This window comes from Zonotrichia albicollis, chromosome 4, assembly GCF_047830755.1.
Source record: "Zonotrichia albicollis isolate bZonAlb1 chromosome 4, bZonAlb1.hap1, whole genome shotgun sequence".
Taxonomy (NCBI): Eukaryota; Metazoa; Chordata; class Aves; order Passeriformes; family Passerellidae; genus Zonotrichia; species Zonotrichia albicollis.
This window is the reverse complement of record NC_133822.1, coordinates 34331355-34350483: the sequence shown is the minus strand read 5'-3', so window position 1 is coordinate 34350483 and position 19129 is coordinate 34331355. Positions and strand designations below refer to the sequence as shown.

Below are 19129 nucleotides of genomic sequence, written 5' to 3'. Positions count from 1 at the left end.
CCACGCTGAACCAACGAGCAGCGCCTGGCAAGTCCATTCAGAGATGAGTTTCTGTTTCTGCCCCCACACCCACCCTGCAGCAGCACCCACAGCACACCTTTAGCCAAGGCTGCACGGGGTGACCCAGCCAGTTTGCCCCACTTTGCCTAAAACCAGGCACAGAGGTGTCCCTTTCCTGGGACGGTGGCCCTCGCACGGTGGGTCTGGAGATGGGCTGGAGACAAGGCCCTGGGACTCTGCCCTGCCCCTGTTCATGGGATATCCCTCTCCCTGGCTGTGTGAGCAGGACCCTGCCTGGCTGCCTCAGGGGCATGGATGCACTGGGTTTGGCCACTGTGCTGGGCAGGTTGGCAGCCAAGACAGGTGCCGAGGGGCTCCGGCACCAACAGGGCAGGAGGAGCCCCGAGCTCACAGGCAAACAAGAGCAGCTACCTGCTGTGCTCCAGCGCCAGCTGGGGCTGCTGCAGTCAGGGACTTTCCCAATCTCTGAGGCACAAAACCACTAACAGCTCTGTTTTGATCCCACTACTTTGAAAGAAGCCCTGAATTTTCCAAAGCAACCAGCTCTCATCAGAGTTTGGAGGCCGATGCCTTTGCCCGTTTTCACTTTGGTTGGGAACGCTCGGAGTTGTGTGTCTGGAAATGCCCAACTACTTAAAGGAACCTCAGTTTTGGATGGCTGGGTCTGTGGCTGCTTTTGGAACAAGCCACAGTGGCTTCCCAAGATATTTTGGTGGGTGATGGCCACCTTGGTGCTGTAGTAACCACAAGGGTTTTGTGCAGAAGCATTTCTGTAACTTCTGAAGTGGGAGGTGCGGGGTTGTCTGCCCTCCCTGAACATCTCGCTCTCTGAGTCGTGGCTTTCCTTGTCACCAGTCCTTTGGACATTAAAGCAGCTGCTTCACTGAGGACCTTGCTCTGCAGAAAGGGCCTGTTGTTGTTCTCCACCATCAATTGTTTTTTGTAAGGAAGAGAGAAACCCTTTGGCCAGCTCAGGCAAAACTAGCAGAAGAAATGCAGGGTTTCTGGGTCGCGCTGTTTTTGAGAGATGAGACAGAAAGAAAAAGCTGCTTAGAAGGCTCTTGAAACACGTAGCAGTGAGAGGGCCAATGGCCAAGCATTGCACATCCCAGAAGATTGAATCCTCTTTCCCGTGCCTTGGAAACACCTTGAACCTTCTCACAGGCTCCTGCTGCTTGCACCCCAGCGAGCCCATGGGTGAACTGCTGCCTGCTGGGGGGAAGCATTGAGGGGAAGATTCACCTCAAGCAAGAAGCTGTAGTGCTGCCTCTGTCCTATCTGCCCTGGCTCTCTGGAGCATTTCCAGCCTTTTTCTTTCCGTGCTCCACTGGAGTCTAATCCTGCATGCAGAAAATTCCTCATGCATTTTGCTCTTATTCCTTCAGGGCATCTGTTTTCTCTTTCATTCTGTCTGGCTGCTCAACAGCCTGAACTCAGTTACTGTAATCCCTCCATCTTCAGTGATGTTCTCAGCTCCACATAATAAATATTAACAGCTTACACGTATCTTGGGGTTCTTATGCAAGGGCTCCAAATAGCTTTATGGTTCATAGGCACATGGGGCTCACTTTATTCACCAGCAAAATGCAGCCACCGATGAGGCAGCAGTTGTTTAGCAACCTACAGTGACAACACACAATAGTTAAGACGGAAAGTGAAGATAAATATCGTATCCATTTGAAACTCCAGGAGGGGATTGGAGTTGGCAGAATATAAGTACTCATGCTGAATTTTTGCCAGAATGCTCTGAATAGAATTCCTGGGCTTACAGAAAGAGCTATAGGATTTAAAATACCTAACCCATCCCTGGTGGTTTATTTACAACTCTCTTTAAGGGCATAGATGTTTTAGGGTGCCAGTGATGCTCTTCTCTGGAGAAAGGTGAGTCACTTGAGTAATGAACTGCACAGGATTACTCTAAAGCCCTTCCTCAGACATTCTGAAGAAGGAAAAATCAGATTATTTTGTGTATAAACAACTATCTATTATCTGTCAAATTAAACAATATTTATGTCTTGGAGGCAGATTCGCCTTTCAGCTATGGCTGTCTCCACCCTGAGAAGACACCAGGCCAATTGTGGCATTTTTTCAGTGGTGCCACAAACTCTTAGGTCTCCTAACACTAAAAGCCTTAATGTGGTGGGGAAATAAAAAAGGAGGAGAGGGAAGAGGAACACATTCCTTCCTCTTCCGAGCATGGTGGCTGAGGGAGCAGGGACTCTGGCTGAGGGTGCTGCATTACCCTTGTGTGATCCAGGGAGCATTGGTGGCATCCAATTGGAATTCCCTACTGGAAAGTTCAGGTGTGACAAGAGCAACAAAGTGAATGGGGAAAAAATAACCTGTCTTAGCTTCAGCTGATGCCTTGGCTGCTGTAGAAAACCCAAACCCTATGTTACTTACCCACAGGCCATGTAATGGAGCTGAGCACTAACTGCTGGCCATGACCCTTTCCAGCTATTCTCTGCTATTTAAAGATTTTGTTATAAATGGGTGTGCTGTTCAGCTAATGGAGAGCTTAAAATAAAGAAGTCCCTGGTGATTCTTTAGCCACAGAGATGCTGAGAACCTCAGTTTTAGGTGGCATCCAAAGGTTTGTCTCACTGGCCTGAGCACCTCCAATGACCCTCAGCCAGTGACCAGAACTCAGGGGCATGCAAAGCATTCCTGCTATTCCCATTCTAGGGATAGAACTTCTCATTTTGACCCTTGTCTTGCAGGGGGATAGCCCTTAAAAATAATATTAGCTGCCTGTAAGACAAACTTACCCTGCTTATTCAGATCTTAATGTGCTAGCTTCTCTCCAGCAGCCCTGTGAAGCGTAGCTGCACTGTTTTTCTCTGTCTAGGTCTTTACATTTCTAGTGGTTTTGAATTTCACTGCAATGCAAAAAGGCCCCTGCTCTTGTTTCTAGGGATCGCTCTGGGTCTGTTCTCTTCCAGCCACTCCTTCATTTTAAAGGGGCAGGGGAGAGGAGGTTTTTCCACTGTTGTTACAACCTGCATCTTTCCCCTCGCTCCCTGGGGACAATATTAAATACCAATATTGGCTCACGAGCCTCCTGCCCCTGTACACAATGTTCAGTCTGTTCCTTTGACCTGGACTCCTAAGCCATGGCTCACAGAGCATGCACAGAAAACCTGCCTTCCTCATCTCGTTCCCAGAGGCTGTACAGGCACAGCTTAGTGTGATCCACCCTCTCCTACCCACTTTATTTTTTTGTACTTCCTAAACTGGTAATGATGCCTAAGGATCAGTTTGTTTTGCGTGATCTGCTTTATATAAGTGTGTTGGCAATTCTTAAACTTTTATCTGGAGCATCCACTTGCTGGAATATTTCCCATTGGAACAGTTCTCAGTATAAGTTCACAAATACCAGAGATAATGGGAAGGGGGAATAAGCAAGAAAAACTTGTTTATACAGCTATTGAGATCTGTGCCAGGTTAGGAAACACAGAATAGGACAAAACCTTTTCAACTCCATTTTAATCCATACTAGGATCACACTGTCCTGTTAAATAGCCACACAACCATCTGGAGGATTGGGCCCCCAGGTCAAACGGCATTTTGGAGCAGCCCTGGACAGCAAGGCCAAGCTGGGCTCAGACTCCTGAACTCTCTGCTCCTTGCAGGGCACAGGCAAGGGCAGGAGACAGGGTTGAGGGACTGCCAGCCCCTGTGATGTTCAGCCTTGGCGACAAGGCACCAAACCTCCCGCAACTCCGCTGCCTTTGCCTGCACCCCACTGAACGTCCCCGCCCTGGCAGGGTCTCGGCAGGAGGTGCCTGTGCCAGCACGTTCAGCACACCTATTCCTCCTGGGAACGGCACGGGGCAGGGAAACGCGAGCGTTTGCAGGCAGGCCGGCAGCGCAGGGAGCCCCGCGGGCACAGCTGTGCCGGCCGCAGCCGGAGGGGCACAGGCAGAGCCGTGCACCCACACCCACACCCATACGGGATCCCTGCTGTGCCTTCCCAGGAAACGGGCGTTTCCCACCGCTCTGATCCTGCCCACATGTTTCTCAATGAGCTCAGGTCTGGCCTCTGGGCACTCAGTGCTGCTTAATTTATCCAAAGGGATAAATCCTCCTCTCCTACTCTCCAGGCTGGCATGCCACAAGTGCCTCAAACCTGCACACCACACCTCAGGGCTTGGCTATACACTGGCTTTAATGGCAGCATCCCGTGCTGCATCATCCTAATCCCCTCTCATTCCACTTCTTCCTAAAGTGACAAGGCTGGATGCAAATATAAACGCAGGGAAGAACCCCGGCCAGTTCTGCCTCTTGCCCCTTCCCCTCTGATCCCCTCTAGCCCTCTCCTGGCTTTGCCTGGTGCCTCACCGCAGTGCCCCAGAGGTGCCAGGCGCCGCGGGTCAGCCCCCAGGCCTCCGGGTTTGCAGGGCGCGGGGGAGGCTCGAGGGGACGGCTGGAGGCGGGAGGGAAGAGCCTCGCTTGCCGCCTGCCGTCAGAAATCTGAACTGAAGAGGAGGATTGCCGCGATCCCGACGCCCCGGTCAGCAGGGCCAGGCCCGGGCTCACGGCGGTGCAGGCAGCAGGACCCTCCTCTCGCTGCACAGCTCCCCGCTCCGACACGAGGCTGCCCATCCGCATCTTCCAGGCACCACGGGAGTTGTGACTCCCAGCTGTGCACCACCAGCTGCCTGTACAGGGAAACGTCATCACAAACTCCACCTGCCCTCTACACCTTTTCAGATGGCCTACATTAAGGGGAAAAACATGCATTTTACTTACAAAAAACAATAACCCGTATTTATGGTTTGACTCTAAGCCATAATTCAGTGCCAAAGCTCAGCAAGTAAGTAAACAAAGAGCTTATGCCTTTAAGTCACCTGCAAGGCTTCAGGCCACTTTTTCAGCAGAAGCTTTCCTCCTGCAAGGTGCAAGCCTCAGTTCAGGAGGAAGAGAAGGTTTCACCAGGAGGAGCTGTCACACCCACACACGACATTATAAGGAAGCGAGCAAGCCACACGGGTGCCAATGACTGTAGCTATAAGTTATTTATTCTGCAAAATAGAGGTATCTTCTATGGAGTTGAACACTGGAATCACAGCATTATGAATTGAGTTGTGGAAACATTATGACAGCACACACACACACACACGCAGGCACACACGTGTACACCTACACACGCGCACACACGCAGCCTTGGCACGGGCCCGGCTCCTGCAGCATCCACAAGGAGCCTGCTCCACACCTTTATTTGCTGAAACCTGCAGTGAGGGCTGCATTCAAAACCCCTTCCCCTATTCACAGGGCTTCCCAGGGCTGGGCAGGATTGGGAGCAGGGCACAGGCAACACGTGTGTAGTGCACAAGATCCCCTGCTCAGTGTGCAGCACATCCTGGACAGGAGTTAGCTGTGGGCAGAAGGCAGCCCTCAGTGGAACACTCTGACCCTTGCCTCAGTCTCTGCTCACACAGAGGAGCACAGGGTGTCTGCAGGAGGCAGACACAAGTTAGGACACAGTCAGTGCTCCCTGCTCGCCATGGTCCATGTTCCAGAGCCGGTAAAACTCTGCGAAATCCACGTAGGGCTCCACACGGCCATCCTCGTCGGGCTGCAGCGAGTGGGCGGGGCGGGAGCGGAACAGACCTCCGTCCGAACTCGAGCTGCTGCTCTGCGTGTGAGTGTTGGTCGACTGCAGCGTCACCGTTGGGCTTTGGCTGAGGGGGGAGAAAGAGAGAACATAAACATCTTTATTCTACTCCACCTGATGCACTGGCAAGAAAAGCACCAGAACAAGCACCAGTTTCTCCACAGATCAAGCTGTCCTAGCAGACAGGTAAAAAGTTACAGTCACTTGCTCTATGAGAGCACTCAAAGTGTTAAGAACTGATTGGAATTGACAAACATCAAAGGAATCTGATTCACATTAACTGGAAGGCCTTAAGTACAACCAGGCATCTGAGGAACAGAGAGGAAGCAGAAAAAACCAGGCATGCACTCTGCTGGCCTCCCCATACCCAGAACAGTATGAGCTTTACGGGAAGAGTCTGGCAGCGAGGAAAGCTATTCTTGCATGACCTGTGCTGCAGCCAAGGCAGCTCCAGTGCGTCAGCCTCATTGTTTCTGGAGCTACAGAGCACAATACCCACAGTGCTTCTTCACTGAGCAGCGTGTACACACCATGCTGTGCCAAGGGCTCAGCCTAGACCACAGCCACTAACTAGTATGACCCTGCAGACTGGATCCAAAGGGGACCCAATTCTAACCTTTGTCCACCTTTTTTATCCTAGGCTGTGCCTGTAAGCAAATCAGCTTCAGCAGTGCAGCCTCTCCGAGAGCCTTACAGGCAACCTGCATAATCCCTCTTCCTTGCTGCAATGAAGGGCACCCACATTCCCTCTGTGCACAGCACCCAACACACTTGGCACACGAGGTCCAAAGAGAAGGGCTGCTCCCTGCCAGAATGCCCTCCATGAACAGCAGCAGATGCTGCTCCCGGGGCATGTTGCCAGAGCTGGCTTCAGAGCTGCTGCTTCACTCATTCCCACTCCTCACAAAATCGCTTTCCAGCTAACATGTTATGCTGGCTGTCAGGGCTGTAGTGGGGGGAGAGCACACTCCAGATAAGGGACTGACTGACTGACAGGTAACTGACAGCTGTCTCTGCTTTTCAACCACTTTATGCAGTGTGAGGTGCAGGGAAAACTCTGGGTAGCGAGAGCGCAGGACTTTACTTAGTGAGGGTGGGAGTGGCTTCGTCCAGAGTTGAGCTGCTGTGAGCACCATTGACCATCTGGCCTTGAGAAGGCATGACAAGAGACAGCGTGACACTTGTCTTGCTTGTGCTTTGGGAGCTGGAATATGGCACAGAGACTGGGTAGACACGGCCTCCTAAGAAGGGAAAAAACAGAAGCTATAAAATGCAATTCAGACATGAGCAACTGCAAGTGCAGCACAGCAGCAAAAAAACCCCAAGAATTTGTATCAAAGTGCCCTTGATGCTGTACTGTATCCTGTCAAATTGTCACAGACTCCACAACTCAAAAGCCAATAATCTTGTTTAATAAGAAAATTCCTTCTACACCAACTAGCTCCTCTCCCAGTGTGAGGTGAGGGCTGGATCAATCAAGAGATCTTATCTCCCTCACCCCATTTTGTTTCATTCTCTCCCCAACACACCTTGTGTTGGTGTCAGTGTGGGCTGGCTCATCTCACCCAGGGGGTACCCAAAATTCCTCACAAGCAGCGTCATGTCTTCGTGACGGGGACAGAACTTGGACCGCTCCCCACCACTGGCGAAAGTGTCACAGTGAATGCGCTTAACCCGGTCCACCACTGCCTGTGCCACAGCATCCAGCGACGTCTGCTTGGCAAACTCTGTGGCTATCATGGCTGCAATTTCCTGAGCAGAGAAGGGGCAAAAAAAAAATCACCAAAGGAAAGACTTCTAGGAGATTTTGGAGGAAACCTTTTCCTGCCATCTGATCTAAGGGTTTTTTATGGCAACTCATCTGACTGTGATGCTTACCTGCTTATAATGTGCCTTTGTGCCTTGAGTCATCCCACTCCCTTTAATGAGCTACTCCTAAGGGACAGGCAGCTGCCAAGAAGAATGGGCTTGGCAAAGCAACTCCCACATTATTAGACTGGAATGGGGTGGCACAGGCATTCAGCCTGGCCAGCAGTGACAGTACAGATGAGGAGGACAGCCCGTATGAGAGCAGCTGACACCACTGGAGCGAGTCAGTATCCACAGGAATGTTTCCCCTGTGAGCAGGCTCACCTGGTTGGCCTGCCCAGGCCCATGGGCTGCCTCCAGTGCTTTGTAGAGCCCTTCGGACATGAGCACCAAGAAGCCTGTCACCCCATCCAGCGAGTGCCCTCCGTGGATTTCAGGCTCTGCTATGATGGGCTTAGATTTAGCAGCACTGGAAGGAGACAGTAATTTGTCATTTAATGGTGACATGTAGCTGAGAAGGGAGTGATCATGAAGAAAACAAGGGCTTGAAACCCCACAGTTGAGTTTTTCTGACCTGAGCAGTTCAATATCGGTATAGCCGTACTTGACTTTGTAATCTCCAATGCGCCGAGTGCTTTCCTGCCCACGAATAGTTCCCACTTGCTTTATTTTCCCTGCATCCAAGCCTGTCAGATTGAAAACCAAAAATGCTTCATTAACTTTGTGAAACTTGCAGAACTTCCTTTGAGAAAAGAAATATCCACAGTTACACAGAACTGTAAGACAAAACGAGACACTGAAGAATCATCAGGAGCTAAATGGAGCAAAGGAGTAATTGTGTTTGAAGGGACACCTTCTCCTTAGTTCCAAGCTGGGAAGAAGAGAGAAGGAGGGAGACACACACAGCAAAACAGGCATAATCTGAATGCAACAGCTGGCCCTGAGACAAAGTCCACATCCTGGTCCAAAGGCACCAGCAGCAGCTGGCCTGGCTATATGGGCATTTGCTGAAAAGGCAGGGAACACCTGCACCCGCCAGCTCTGGGCTGTGTGATGGGAGGAGAAGGCAGGAACAAGGAAAACATAAGTGAAGGATCCTGCTTTTTCTTCCAGCTGTAACTGACCCCTCCTCCTAAGCTCCACATGGCAATTCCACTAACACATGAGGCTGCAGAGAGAGACTGTGGAGTCTCCCTCACTGGAGATACTGAAGAACCTGTACAACGTGCTCAGGGATGACCCTCCTTGAGCAGGAGCTTGGACCAGATGATCCACTGTGGTCCCTTCCAACCTTACCCATGCTGTGATTCCAAGAAGAGGAGAGCTGTCTACAAGAGGCACTGAATTTGCTCAAGTGCTCAAATTGACGTGGCTACTCCTAAAATAACAATGATCAAGCAAGTATGTCTATAAATAAACTTATGGTGATACAGAGCCTAGGAAGTAATCTCACCTTGAAAAAAGTTCTAACAGGGACCATCTGAGTGCTGCTGCTGTTTGAGGCAAGACTTGTAGCAGAGATGATCCACTTACCTGGTCTGTTCTGGCAACCCCCCTTTCCTCATACCTAGAGCTATCAGCCAGAAAACAGTGAGATTTAATCTAGGGATGACTGTCCTGAGTACAAGGGGAAGGCAGGAGTCCAGCTGAAACTCCCCCTTTGAGTCAAACCAAGCCTTGCTGCACAGATGGCTCCACACCTACCCCAGCAGTAAGACACAAGTCCTCCATCTGCTGCAGACCACAGCTGACTCATCAACATGGCCTGGCTCATTTGCCAGCTCCTGGCAGGGAGGTACATGCCGCTGACAGACACACACACAGGGAGGCTCACAGGACGCCAAGAGAAGTCACGTCTACATCACAGCAACTCTCCCAGGGTACTGAACAAGCTGTGATGTGCCAGCTGAAGAATCACAACATCACAAGACCTCTCCCACCCCTCCCCCAAGACAGGGGTGGCACAGGCACCATCATGACAAATGCTATCCCCACTACCTCTTATCACTGTGCTTCAACCTAGCCCAAAAACAACCTCCCTTGGGCCCCTAAACAGCCTGTGCACACTGCCTTGTTCCACAGGATCTTCCTTCTGCTGGGACTGCAGGCAGGAGCACCAGAGCTGCACCACGTTAAGGTTGGTACATCTAACAGATCCCTGTTCTCCTATGGACTGCAGATAAATTCTGCATTTTTGGTACTAAAAACACTCAAAAAGTCTCTTTCCCTGGATTCTTGTATTCAGTGCTCCGTTTCACAGCACATATCCCCAGTGCAGGAGTAGAATGGGAATGAAAGAGAAATAGAATAAAAGACCTAGTAGCAGAAATTACCACATCATGAGTCTCACCTGATAAGAACATATCTGCCAGGTGAATCTAATGAAGAATGCCACTTCAGATCTGCCTAAATAAAAGTACAGGACCCAAGTATCTCAATAAGAAGAATTTGGTACTGGCAATCACACAAGTGGTCTGGGTTAGCTCTAGACCAAGAAAGCAAACATGTCAAACACTGTAAAGGAAAAGAGAAATTGCCTAAAGCAAAATGTCAGCATTAAGAGTTCTGTAGTTATTGATGTGAGAGAAGTAAATGCCAGTGCTTGGCCTGGCTCTGTCTGAAGTGAAGCTGCTTTTTTTCAGCAGCAGCTTGTACAAAGGCAAATTGAAATGTACCATCCTGAGGGTGAGGCATAACACAGAACTTAAAGCAGCATAAACTGCGGTTTGCCTCCACAGGAGCCGTCATACTTTGTCTGCTTCACTCCTACCCTCTGGCTCTGTGCTTCCACTCCTGCCTTCCTATCGACTGCAGCAACAGCTGGAGGGCAGATCAATGCCACTCTGGCAGCTGGACACAAAACCAACACTCAAAACTTGAAACAAAAGCGTAGTTTTATGCTGGGTCAGTGAGATGAGCTTGCTCACCCTATAGCCCCAGAATGGCTAGAAAGGCACAAAAAGAAGGCCCTGACCTTGTCACCTGAAAACACAGTAAGCTTCTTTTCGTGGTTATTTATTGTTCCCGTGGCTTGAGTCAGACTTGGTGCCCCAGATAAACAGTCATGCGATGTTCTCAGCTAAGAACATGACACCCAAACACTCACCCAGCTGAGAGAAGCGAAAGAGCTCATCTTCATTCTCCGTCGTGTGGTCCACGTTGAGCTGAGTCACCTGCAGCCCATCCACCGTGGACTTGCACAGCAGTGCCCGATTGGTACCTGCAGTGGGAGCAGCGAGATGAGGCACCAGAAAGCTCTGCTGTTAACAGGGACAACACATCCAAAGGGAAAAGGAGCAGAGACAGGAATAAAGACAGAAAAGAAGAGAAAGGCTCATGTACTGTCTCATCATGATCTCCAAAAAGCAGCCTTGCTAGTAGTATAGTAAGGGCCTGCTAGGCAGCTCTCCATCCAGACCTGAGCTGCTACCTCCCAGGAAGGTTCTCTATCTCACAGTGAACCTGCACTCCTCCTCCCAACCCGCTTTCCCTCTGTTCTTTGGCCACACGCACCAACATCTGCAGGGATGAAGAGTCAGGCTGATTTCAAGTGCTTGTGCAAGCAGCAAGCATACTGCTGCTTGGCCACACACCAAAGAAACTGCCCCCCACATTCAAATGTCTCCCTGGAGCCCCTGCCATCCTCAGGAATGCTGAGACTGAGCCACTGACAAAAACCAACTCACCCACATTGGCGATGTAGAGTTTGTTGTTGAGAACGACAGCCACAATAGCCATGGCTCCTCCAGAGATCTCCTGCTCTACAACCTTCAATCTCTCCACAATCTTCTGGTACTGAGGAGGGAGCTGGTGGTGAGGGACACCCTGGAAGCCAAAATGAGGGAGAAGCTTAAACACACAGTCCACAACGCAGAAATCACAGCTGGAATACAAATTCTGCGGGGAGGGGACTCATCTTGACATGCCTTGGCCTTGCGTCATACCTGTACAAGACATGAAATTTTCTGTTCAATCCTATCGAATGACACAGCTTTGATATAATTCTGGAGAGGACAGTCCAGTACACTTGAAGAACAGAGCCCATACTTGCCCAGACGCCATGCAAATGTGAGGCCTTTCCTCTTGTCTGCATGGCTTTGTCCTGGCAGAGCCACATGCAGAGGCTGAACTGCTCTCTGTGATACACCCAGCTCCTTACTCGGGTGACCAGTGTCAGGTCTGAGCAGTGCCAGTTCCAACAGTGGGAACTCCGGGAAATGGACCAAGGCACTTGCTGCTCCTCATGCAAGCTTCCAGAAGAGAACCATGGAGAAGTAACTTTCACTTACAGCCTCCCTTGGATCAAACTGACTAATGTGCCCAAACCTTGCCCAGCAAGCTGGAATGTGGGACCTCCAGCAAGCTCTGCTCTTAAGGTCACATTACCTCTGGTAGCTGAGACTGCAGGCTGGCCTTCTCTGCTAAGGCATCATCAATGGACTCCAGGAAACTTCTCTCCACCACATCAAAAGCCTAAAAAAGGCCATAAAGAGAAACAAAGCACTTATTTGATGCCTACAGACTTTGGGGTACTCATCCTCACCTAAGAACCAGCTCATAAGTGTGGATGATCACTGTACATACAGACTTTCAAGGACCACTACAGCACATTGAAACAATTGTTTCAGCACAACCAGTTAACAGCTTGTAAAAACAATCTGCGACAACTCAAAACAGAAGACAACACCATAAAAATTACATTCACAGCAATGTCAGAGATCTATCTGATCTTGTGTGTTGATCCTGTCACTCAAGAAAGCACACTCACAAATCCATCTCCCCACACATTAACTTCTCCCCTTCACTCACTGTCATCTCCTTCACAGGCTGACTTGTTCCTACACGTCCAGGGAAGGCTGGCTGCAGCTTCCTGGAGAGCTCTCAGCACTGTGCTGATGGAGCCAGGGGACAGATGGGATGTGGCAGGAGTGAAACAAAGCACTACAGATGCTCAGGATGAGTGCAACTGCAACCACCAGATGTTTCCAACCCCCACAGAAACCAGATGCTGTTCCCCTGATGGCAAAGAGGAGGTGGGTAATGCAAGAAGCAGGAGCTGCTCCCACTCAAAGCTTCTTTACCTGCAGCAGAACTCGACGCACGTCAGCATCGCTGTGGTCTGCATGGAGCTGGCCCAGCAGCAGTTCTGCAGAGAGCCTCTGACCCACGAAGTTGGTGACTCGGTTGCCATCATAGCCATTGAAGACACCATAGAGGTAGCAGTTGTTCTCACTCCTGCCAAGAGGGCAGAAGCAAAGAGGTCACAGATCTTTGTAAGACATAGATATAAGTAGCAAGTTCCCATAGACACCTCTTGCATGCTAAAGCCCCACCCTCTTCTTCCACATCCTGTGTGACAAATTAAATACCTCTTCCACGTGCACTTGTGTCAGCAGGAGTCAGTGTCCCAGGTGCAACCCACTTACCTGAATTTTAACCAGTTATCTTCCAAGGGGTGACCCTCTGTCCCCTTGCCATCTGCACTGTAGGAACGGTTTGGAGCTGAGCCCACCCCAGAGAGATGGCAGGATGGTAAGTCATCTGTCCAACTGGGCTGCTGTTCCTGGCAGGAAGAGGAAAGAGACCATGTAAACCCCAAGCAGGCTGAAGGGAAGATCGTGGTGCAGTACAGATCACCAGTCCACCCCCACCCTCTTCTCAACCCCTCTCCCTTTGCTAACTAATACACAGCCAATAACTCCACATTTTGCCCTGCAGAACAGTATCACTTACCAAGTGTCCCCACTGAGGCTGAGCTCTGGCTGTACTCCGGCTCTTGTTAACAAGAAACCAGATGCGAAATTTGCACACAAGTTTTGCACTCCATACAGCACAGCACAGCACTAGCTTAGCTATTCCTACGGCAAATCAGATCCTCAAGCACCCCTGCCACGGGAGTGTAGGGAAAGCTCTGGATTCCCCCAGGACTACTCAACCAGGACAAGGGACTGGGGCCTGATGCTGCAGCCAGCAATGAGAGAGACATCCCTGGGGCCGCCATCTCCAGCCAGGCCTGCAGGCGCCAGCTGCCCCCTCGCACAGTGGGCACCCCGAAGTCCGCAGCACCGGCACGGCCCCCCAGCCACCTGTGGCCCACCGTGCGCTGCAGAGCGGCCGGTCCGGCAGCGGGCGGGCCGCTGGCCACGGCGGGACCCCGCAGTGCGGCCCCTGCCCTGAGGCGGCACAGGGGGCGGGAGAGCAGCGACCCACCGCCCGCGGCGGGGGAACCTCCCCCTTCCCACACGGCAGCGCGGGGGGCAGGTGAGGAGGAGGCCCGGGGACTCCCTCGCACCCACCTGGGGGGTGCGTGTGCTCGAAGGGGGGGAAGATGCCACTCACACTCTGTAGCAGACTCCTCCTCTGCGCCGCCATCTTGCAGCGGGAGCGGCCGCCTCCTTCCCTCCCGCCCGCCCTCCGCCGCCACAGCTCGGCCCGCTCAGGCCCCGCCCCCGCGCCAGGCGGCGCCGGGCAGGGCCCGGGCCAGAGCCGCGGAACCGGAACGCCTGGCCCTACCCTTCCTTCTGTGGAGTGCAGGTTTCTCTGTTTCCTACCTGTGGCCTTCAGGTGTGTGAGAAAGAAGCACCTGTTGGCCGCCACTGCCAGCGTGTGTGTGTGTGGAGGAGGAGGAAAGAGGAGCAGGGTTGTGAGGATCATATAATCATGGGATCATCAGGGTTGGAAGGGACGTGTGAGATCGTCAAGTCCACTTGTCCGCCCAGCGTTGCCACTGTAAGCCCTAAGACACATCACCGCAGCGCCAGATGCAGATGCTGCTTGAACACCCCCAGGGATGGGAACACCCCCATCACCTCTGTGGGCAGCTTATTTCAATGCCTGACCACCATAACAGTGGGGGGAAAAATCTCCCGTCTCAGCTTAAAGTCATTTCCTCTAGTTCTCTTAATACAGGCACAATAGAAGAGACCAGCCCCGACCTCACTATAACCTCTTTTCATATGTTGTAGAGAGCAATGAGGTCTCTTTTTAGCCTCCTTAGACTAAAAAAACCCAGTTCCCTTAGCTGTTCCACATAGGATGTGTTTTCACTGGACCTGCTCCAGCATCTCAGTGTGCTTTTTAAAGTGAGGGGCACAAAACAGAACAGAGTCCTTGAGGTGCCGTTGGTACTGTGAATCCTGGATCCTGTGAAATGGGGTCACCCTGAGTGCCAGAGAGCCCTGAGGTAGCCTGGTGTTGAAGTAGGTTCCTTAGTAGTGCATCGTGTTCCAAGCAACCTCGAGGGAAGACTCAGCCCAGGTACCAGCTCTCAGCTGCACCCTGTTCCATAGGCACCACATGCATGGCACTCATGTATCTCAGCTTGCAGTCTGTGTCCTGCCCTGTCCCTCTCTCTTTTGCAGGCCATAACAAGAATGTAGGTGGACCATGTCCTCAGGGAAGCAGTAGAAAGGTGTCTAGGACAAATGACAAGTAGTTCTCAATCCTCACCGCTGTTTGGAGCAGTTGTTGCTAGTCTCAAGTCAGGGACAACAGTAAAATCGCTTGCATGCCTGCTTGAGCAATGCAGACAAAATCAGAGAGCACTGAGTTTGCTCTTATTTGAGATCCTTTATTGGCAGACACAGGCTGTTTCCATTGAATCAGCTCAGCTGGGGAAGAGGGAAGACACAAGATTCAATCTCACTGCTTTCTCAATATTGTAAGTCAGCAGAAGAGCCCTCCAGGAGCATGAATGGTGTATTTTAATGTGTGTGATGGCCAGCAGTCAGGCTGTGGCAGGAGGGCTTCAGGAAGAGCCCTGTGTGTTTCCCTGCGTGTATTGTGGCTGCAGGGGCTCCAACATGAGAGACGTGCAGTTTCAGTCATGGGCAGCAGCACAGTTGTGGTGAGGGTGGGAGTGTTAAATAGTCTTGACTTCCAGCAGTGGCTTGATACACTCATAATGACATCTTTGTGGCAGATGTATTCGATTCAGATGCACTTCAGAAATAATTGCCAGTTAATTAACCTTATTCTATGGAATGATGGCTTTTGCTGCAGGATTTTTCTGCCAGAGGATTCCAGCTTCCTTTCCTGTAAATCCTCTGTCTATTGTTTTCTTACATTTCTTTCTTCAAAATATACAAAGATTACAGATCCTTCTCCTTCATGCAAGGCTCACAAATATACAGACATTCAACCAGAATTAGGTACACGGGCAGAATTACATTTTTTAAGCTTCTTTTATGCAAAGATAGAAGAAAATGCAGGATTTAGAACCTGGGTCTACAAACAAGTTTCCTTAGGTTTAGGCTTCTCTGTGAGCTTGGTCTCAGTGATGTCATTCAGAGTATTCCTGTGGGCAAAGCTGTGAATAGGTACAAATAATTATAGGAATAGGTCTGAAGTCTGTATTAGAAGTAGAATGGACAGATTTAGTACTGACAAAGATTTGTTTTCTTGCCAGTATCAAAAGAAGAATTCCCAGTCCTGTAGAAAAACGCATAGCACAGCATTGTCCATGTCATTAAAAAGCTGCAGGCAAGTGCCTTTGCTTTAAAACAGGATGACACTTTTTCAGCATTGCAGCAGCAGCTTATGGTTATTTAATGCCACTGAAGGTTGCAGTCATGCACCTTGATGAGCACAGTCAGACTCCATCCTTGCTCAGAGCGACACTGAAATCAGCAAGGCTTTGGGTGTGCCTAGAGACTGTCAGCATCTATTGCATTGCAGGGCTGGGAATTTAGGAGTCATTTCTGTCTTCTTCTATCCATAAGTGAGTCCTTTTGAAACTAACAAGAGCAGAGTCTGTGTGAGAGTGTGATAAGGCAGAATGTGAAGTCAATGAGAGAGCAAAACAACTTTCCTAAAGATACAAGATAGAAAATCTGCCACTTTCCTTGTTTGTACAACGGCTTGTCACCTCTTGCAGTTCAAAATGTGCCCTGTTCCTAATTTAAATATCTGGCTTCAGCTCGTAGTCACTAATCTTTGTCATTTGGGTTTATCTTTTTTCTGCTAGTTTGTGCTGGAATGCAGACCTGGTGCAAAGCATTTTTTTCTTGGTGAAAATACTTGTGCCAGATTCTGCCTGGATACTCCTGTGGTTCTGTCACTGAGCTTCTGCCCTAACCTTGAGTCAGTCAATTAACTACTTGACCTGGAAAAAATGTGGGTAGTAGGATTTAGCAAACGAGGCCATTTGCAGCATTAAATGCCTGTTTGTCCAGCATTTAACAGTCCTCCAAAGGAAAGTGCTACAGAAGCTTGTGAGCTGCTCCATTAATGTCTGCTCATTGAAAGCTTTATGCAGCAATGGGAAGATGGAATAGTGCACCGAGTTTCTGTTGGTTGCATTGATCAAACTTAATTTAACCTCTGTTTATGCTTCTTACCCTCTCAGAAATTGCTGTGCCGTATTCCCATGCAGCCAAGATCTCCTCAGGAATGCAGGATATTGGTCACTGAACCTCACCATCCATGCAAAAGTAAATGAATTATATGATTCAGTGGTTACCAGATATACAGCTCCCCCTCTCGTGTTGAATTCCCACATTTCTCATTCCTCCCTCTCTCTCTCTCTTTGTGATTACTCTCCCATTTTCTCTGTCCCCAGTGCTAGAGATTATACACACAGTATTCCTGGTTCCAAGCTGTACTGCTGCCTTCCTGGTTTTGTGGAAGCTTTCTCTGCAGGAAAGGAAGAAACATGGTCACTACTCTGCTGGATGAAAGATGAACAGCATGACTGAAGAATGTGTCACGGGGAGCAGGGAGCTGGGGGCAGCCCCTGCACAGTGCTTTTGTAGGTGCTGAGGAGCTGGGAAGCATTTCCCAGATTGGTGGCAGAAGCCATCACATCATGTTTCCCTCTACTGATGATGTGTGAGATATGTTTAGGGAGACTTTTTTTCTGTTTTGATGCTAACAGAGGCTGGGGCTGGAAAGGAAAGCTATGATTTTTGGCAAAGCTTGCAGGAGGTGACATGGGAAGAAGGAAGGGTCTCTCTGCCAGGACCAGCTTGCCACACTCGCTCTGCTCCCACGGCAGACAGAAGGGGATGGTGGGGGGTGGCGTTGTGAGGCCTCACACAGCTCCACCCCAAGGTCACCTCATCTGCCTTTACCAGCTGCAGCCTGATGCTTCCCACAGGTACAGGTGCCCTAATACTCATCGTTTCTCTGCAGGCCACTGTTTCCAACCATGCTGGAAGGGCAGAGAAATAAGATGGGGTGATAAAAAGAACAAGTGTTAAGGAAGGAAAGCTGGAAACAACAGATTCCTTCCCCCAGCACCCTCTGTGAGAATTGGGAGAGCCAATGTGGAGAGCTACTGCCAGAGAAAGGGGGAATGATGAGAGTGTGCTGATCCCCCCCAGAGAGAGTCAAACCACTCTGCAAAACAGAGTTTGTACTGTTTTAGGGCAGATGGATTTATGAGGGAGGCAAATGGGTTGTTTCATATCATTTTATTGATCTCCTTGATGCACTAACCAGAGTTTCATCTCCTTGAGTCCTGGGATTATGTGAACTTTAAAAAAAGAGAAAACAACTTTATAACAGAATTGTTTCTAGATGTCATGGCTGCAGGGAGAAGCTTCAAAACATGACTCATAAGCATGTGAAATACCAGAGAGCAAAACTAAAGAGATTTCAAATGATTAGAAAACACAAACAAACTAGTAATGTTGGAGTCCTACTCATCTGAAATGCTTGCTTTTGGCAACATCTTGTCTCACCAGTTCTTAACACCACCTGCTGCCAACACAGATATTTGCCTTTCTGTGGGCTTGGTATCTCCACAAAACATCCACCCCAAAAGCTGTGACTGTAGGAAGGGTCTTTGTCCAAACAAAGATTAATCATGAAACAGATGGGTCGGTCCACCAACACTTTTGCACATAATCTGATGTGCAGCTGCAGTGTGTGCTCAGTAGTGGCCCCAAGAGGGGAGAGAGTTTGGGGGACTGGCTGGAGCCTGCTCACCATCATGTGCCTCTGTTTACTGTCCTCAAACCCTACAAAGGTTGGGAAATGTGATACTCAGGTACTTGGGTGACAGGCTCATTAAAAGGGGATGAGAGGGAAGCTTTAGCTAAGCATCAGCACAGGATGGGATTTTGAATTTAATTTTTGTTGCAAAGACTGTTGGAACAAGATCTTTTTTAGTGATGGGCTGCTAACCACTGACACCCACTGTGGACAATGGTCCTGAGAGCTCATTTCCCAGGATTTGATTATGTTTTGAACACCTGCAGTACACCAGACACCTGAGCAATGGTCACACATAGATGACTAAAGACAATCAAAGGACTAAACACTTCTGCTTCCCTGGGTGTGGAAATAGAAGGTGTTTCTTTCCATATGGATTTGTATCCTATATTCCTGTAAGTCCCCATCCACACCTCCTATTGCCACATCCTTTTCACAGTGAGAGTTCACTTCTAACATGGCATGTCAGGTTCCTCAAGTTTTCCTACTGATTAGGTGAGAGACACTTGATGGTGTGTGTGATTTGAAACTCAGGCCAAGTAAAACATACAACCATTAGCTTCCACCGAAACACCTTAATAAGGGCAGCTCTTTAGGTTTCTTTCCTCCATCCAAGCCACTGATTGTCACTAAGCTTGCCAGCTTGGCCATGCAGGAGCACAGGAGCCAATGCTCTTGCAGCCAACCAAGCTAAGAAAGCCATCCCTCCCCAAAGAAGAAAATCCAGACCATTTTTTTTCCATATAG

General features: G+C 49.9%; 1 protein-coding gene across 1 annotated transcript; it reads right to left on the bottom strand.

The window, feature by feature from the left end:
- Nucleotides 1-5004: 5004 nt before the first annotated feature.
- TAB1 (TGF-beta activated kinase 1 (MAP3K7) binding protein 1) lies at nt 5005-13896 on the bottom strand. The gene is made up of 11 exons (XM_005488643.2): nt 13787-13896; nt 12874-13010; nt 12529-12682; nt 11834-11920; nt 11134-11272; nt 10554-10667; nt 8022-8133; nt 7772-7916; nt 7168-7390; nt 6723-6879; nt 5005-5705 (listed from the first exon to the last, which is right to left on the bottom strand). The coding sequence occupies exons 1-11, from the start codon at nt 13817-13819 to the stop codon at nt 5498-5500; spliced, it is 1509 nt and encodes a 502-aa protein (XP_005488700.1). The 5' UTR covers nt 13820-13896; the 3' UTR covers nt 5005-5497.
- Nucleotides 13897-19129: the final 5233 nt, after the last annotated feature.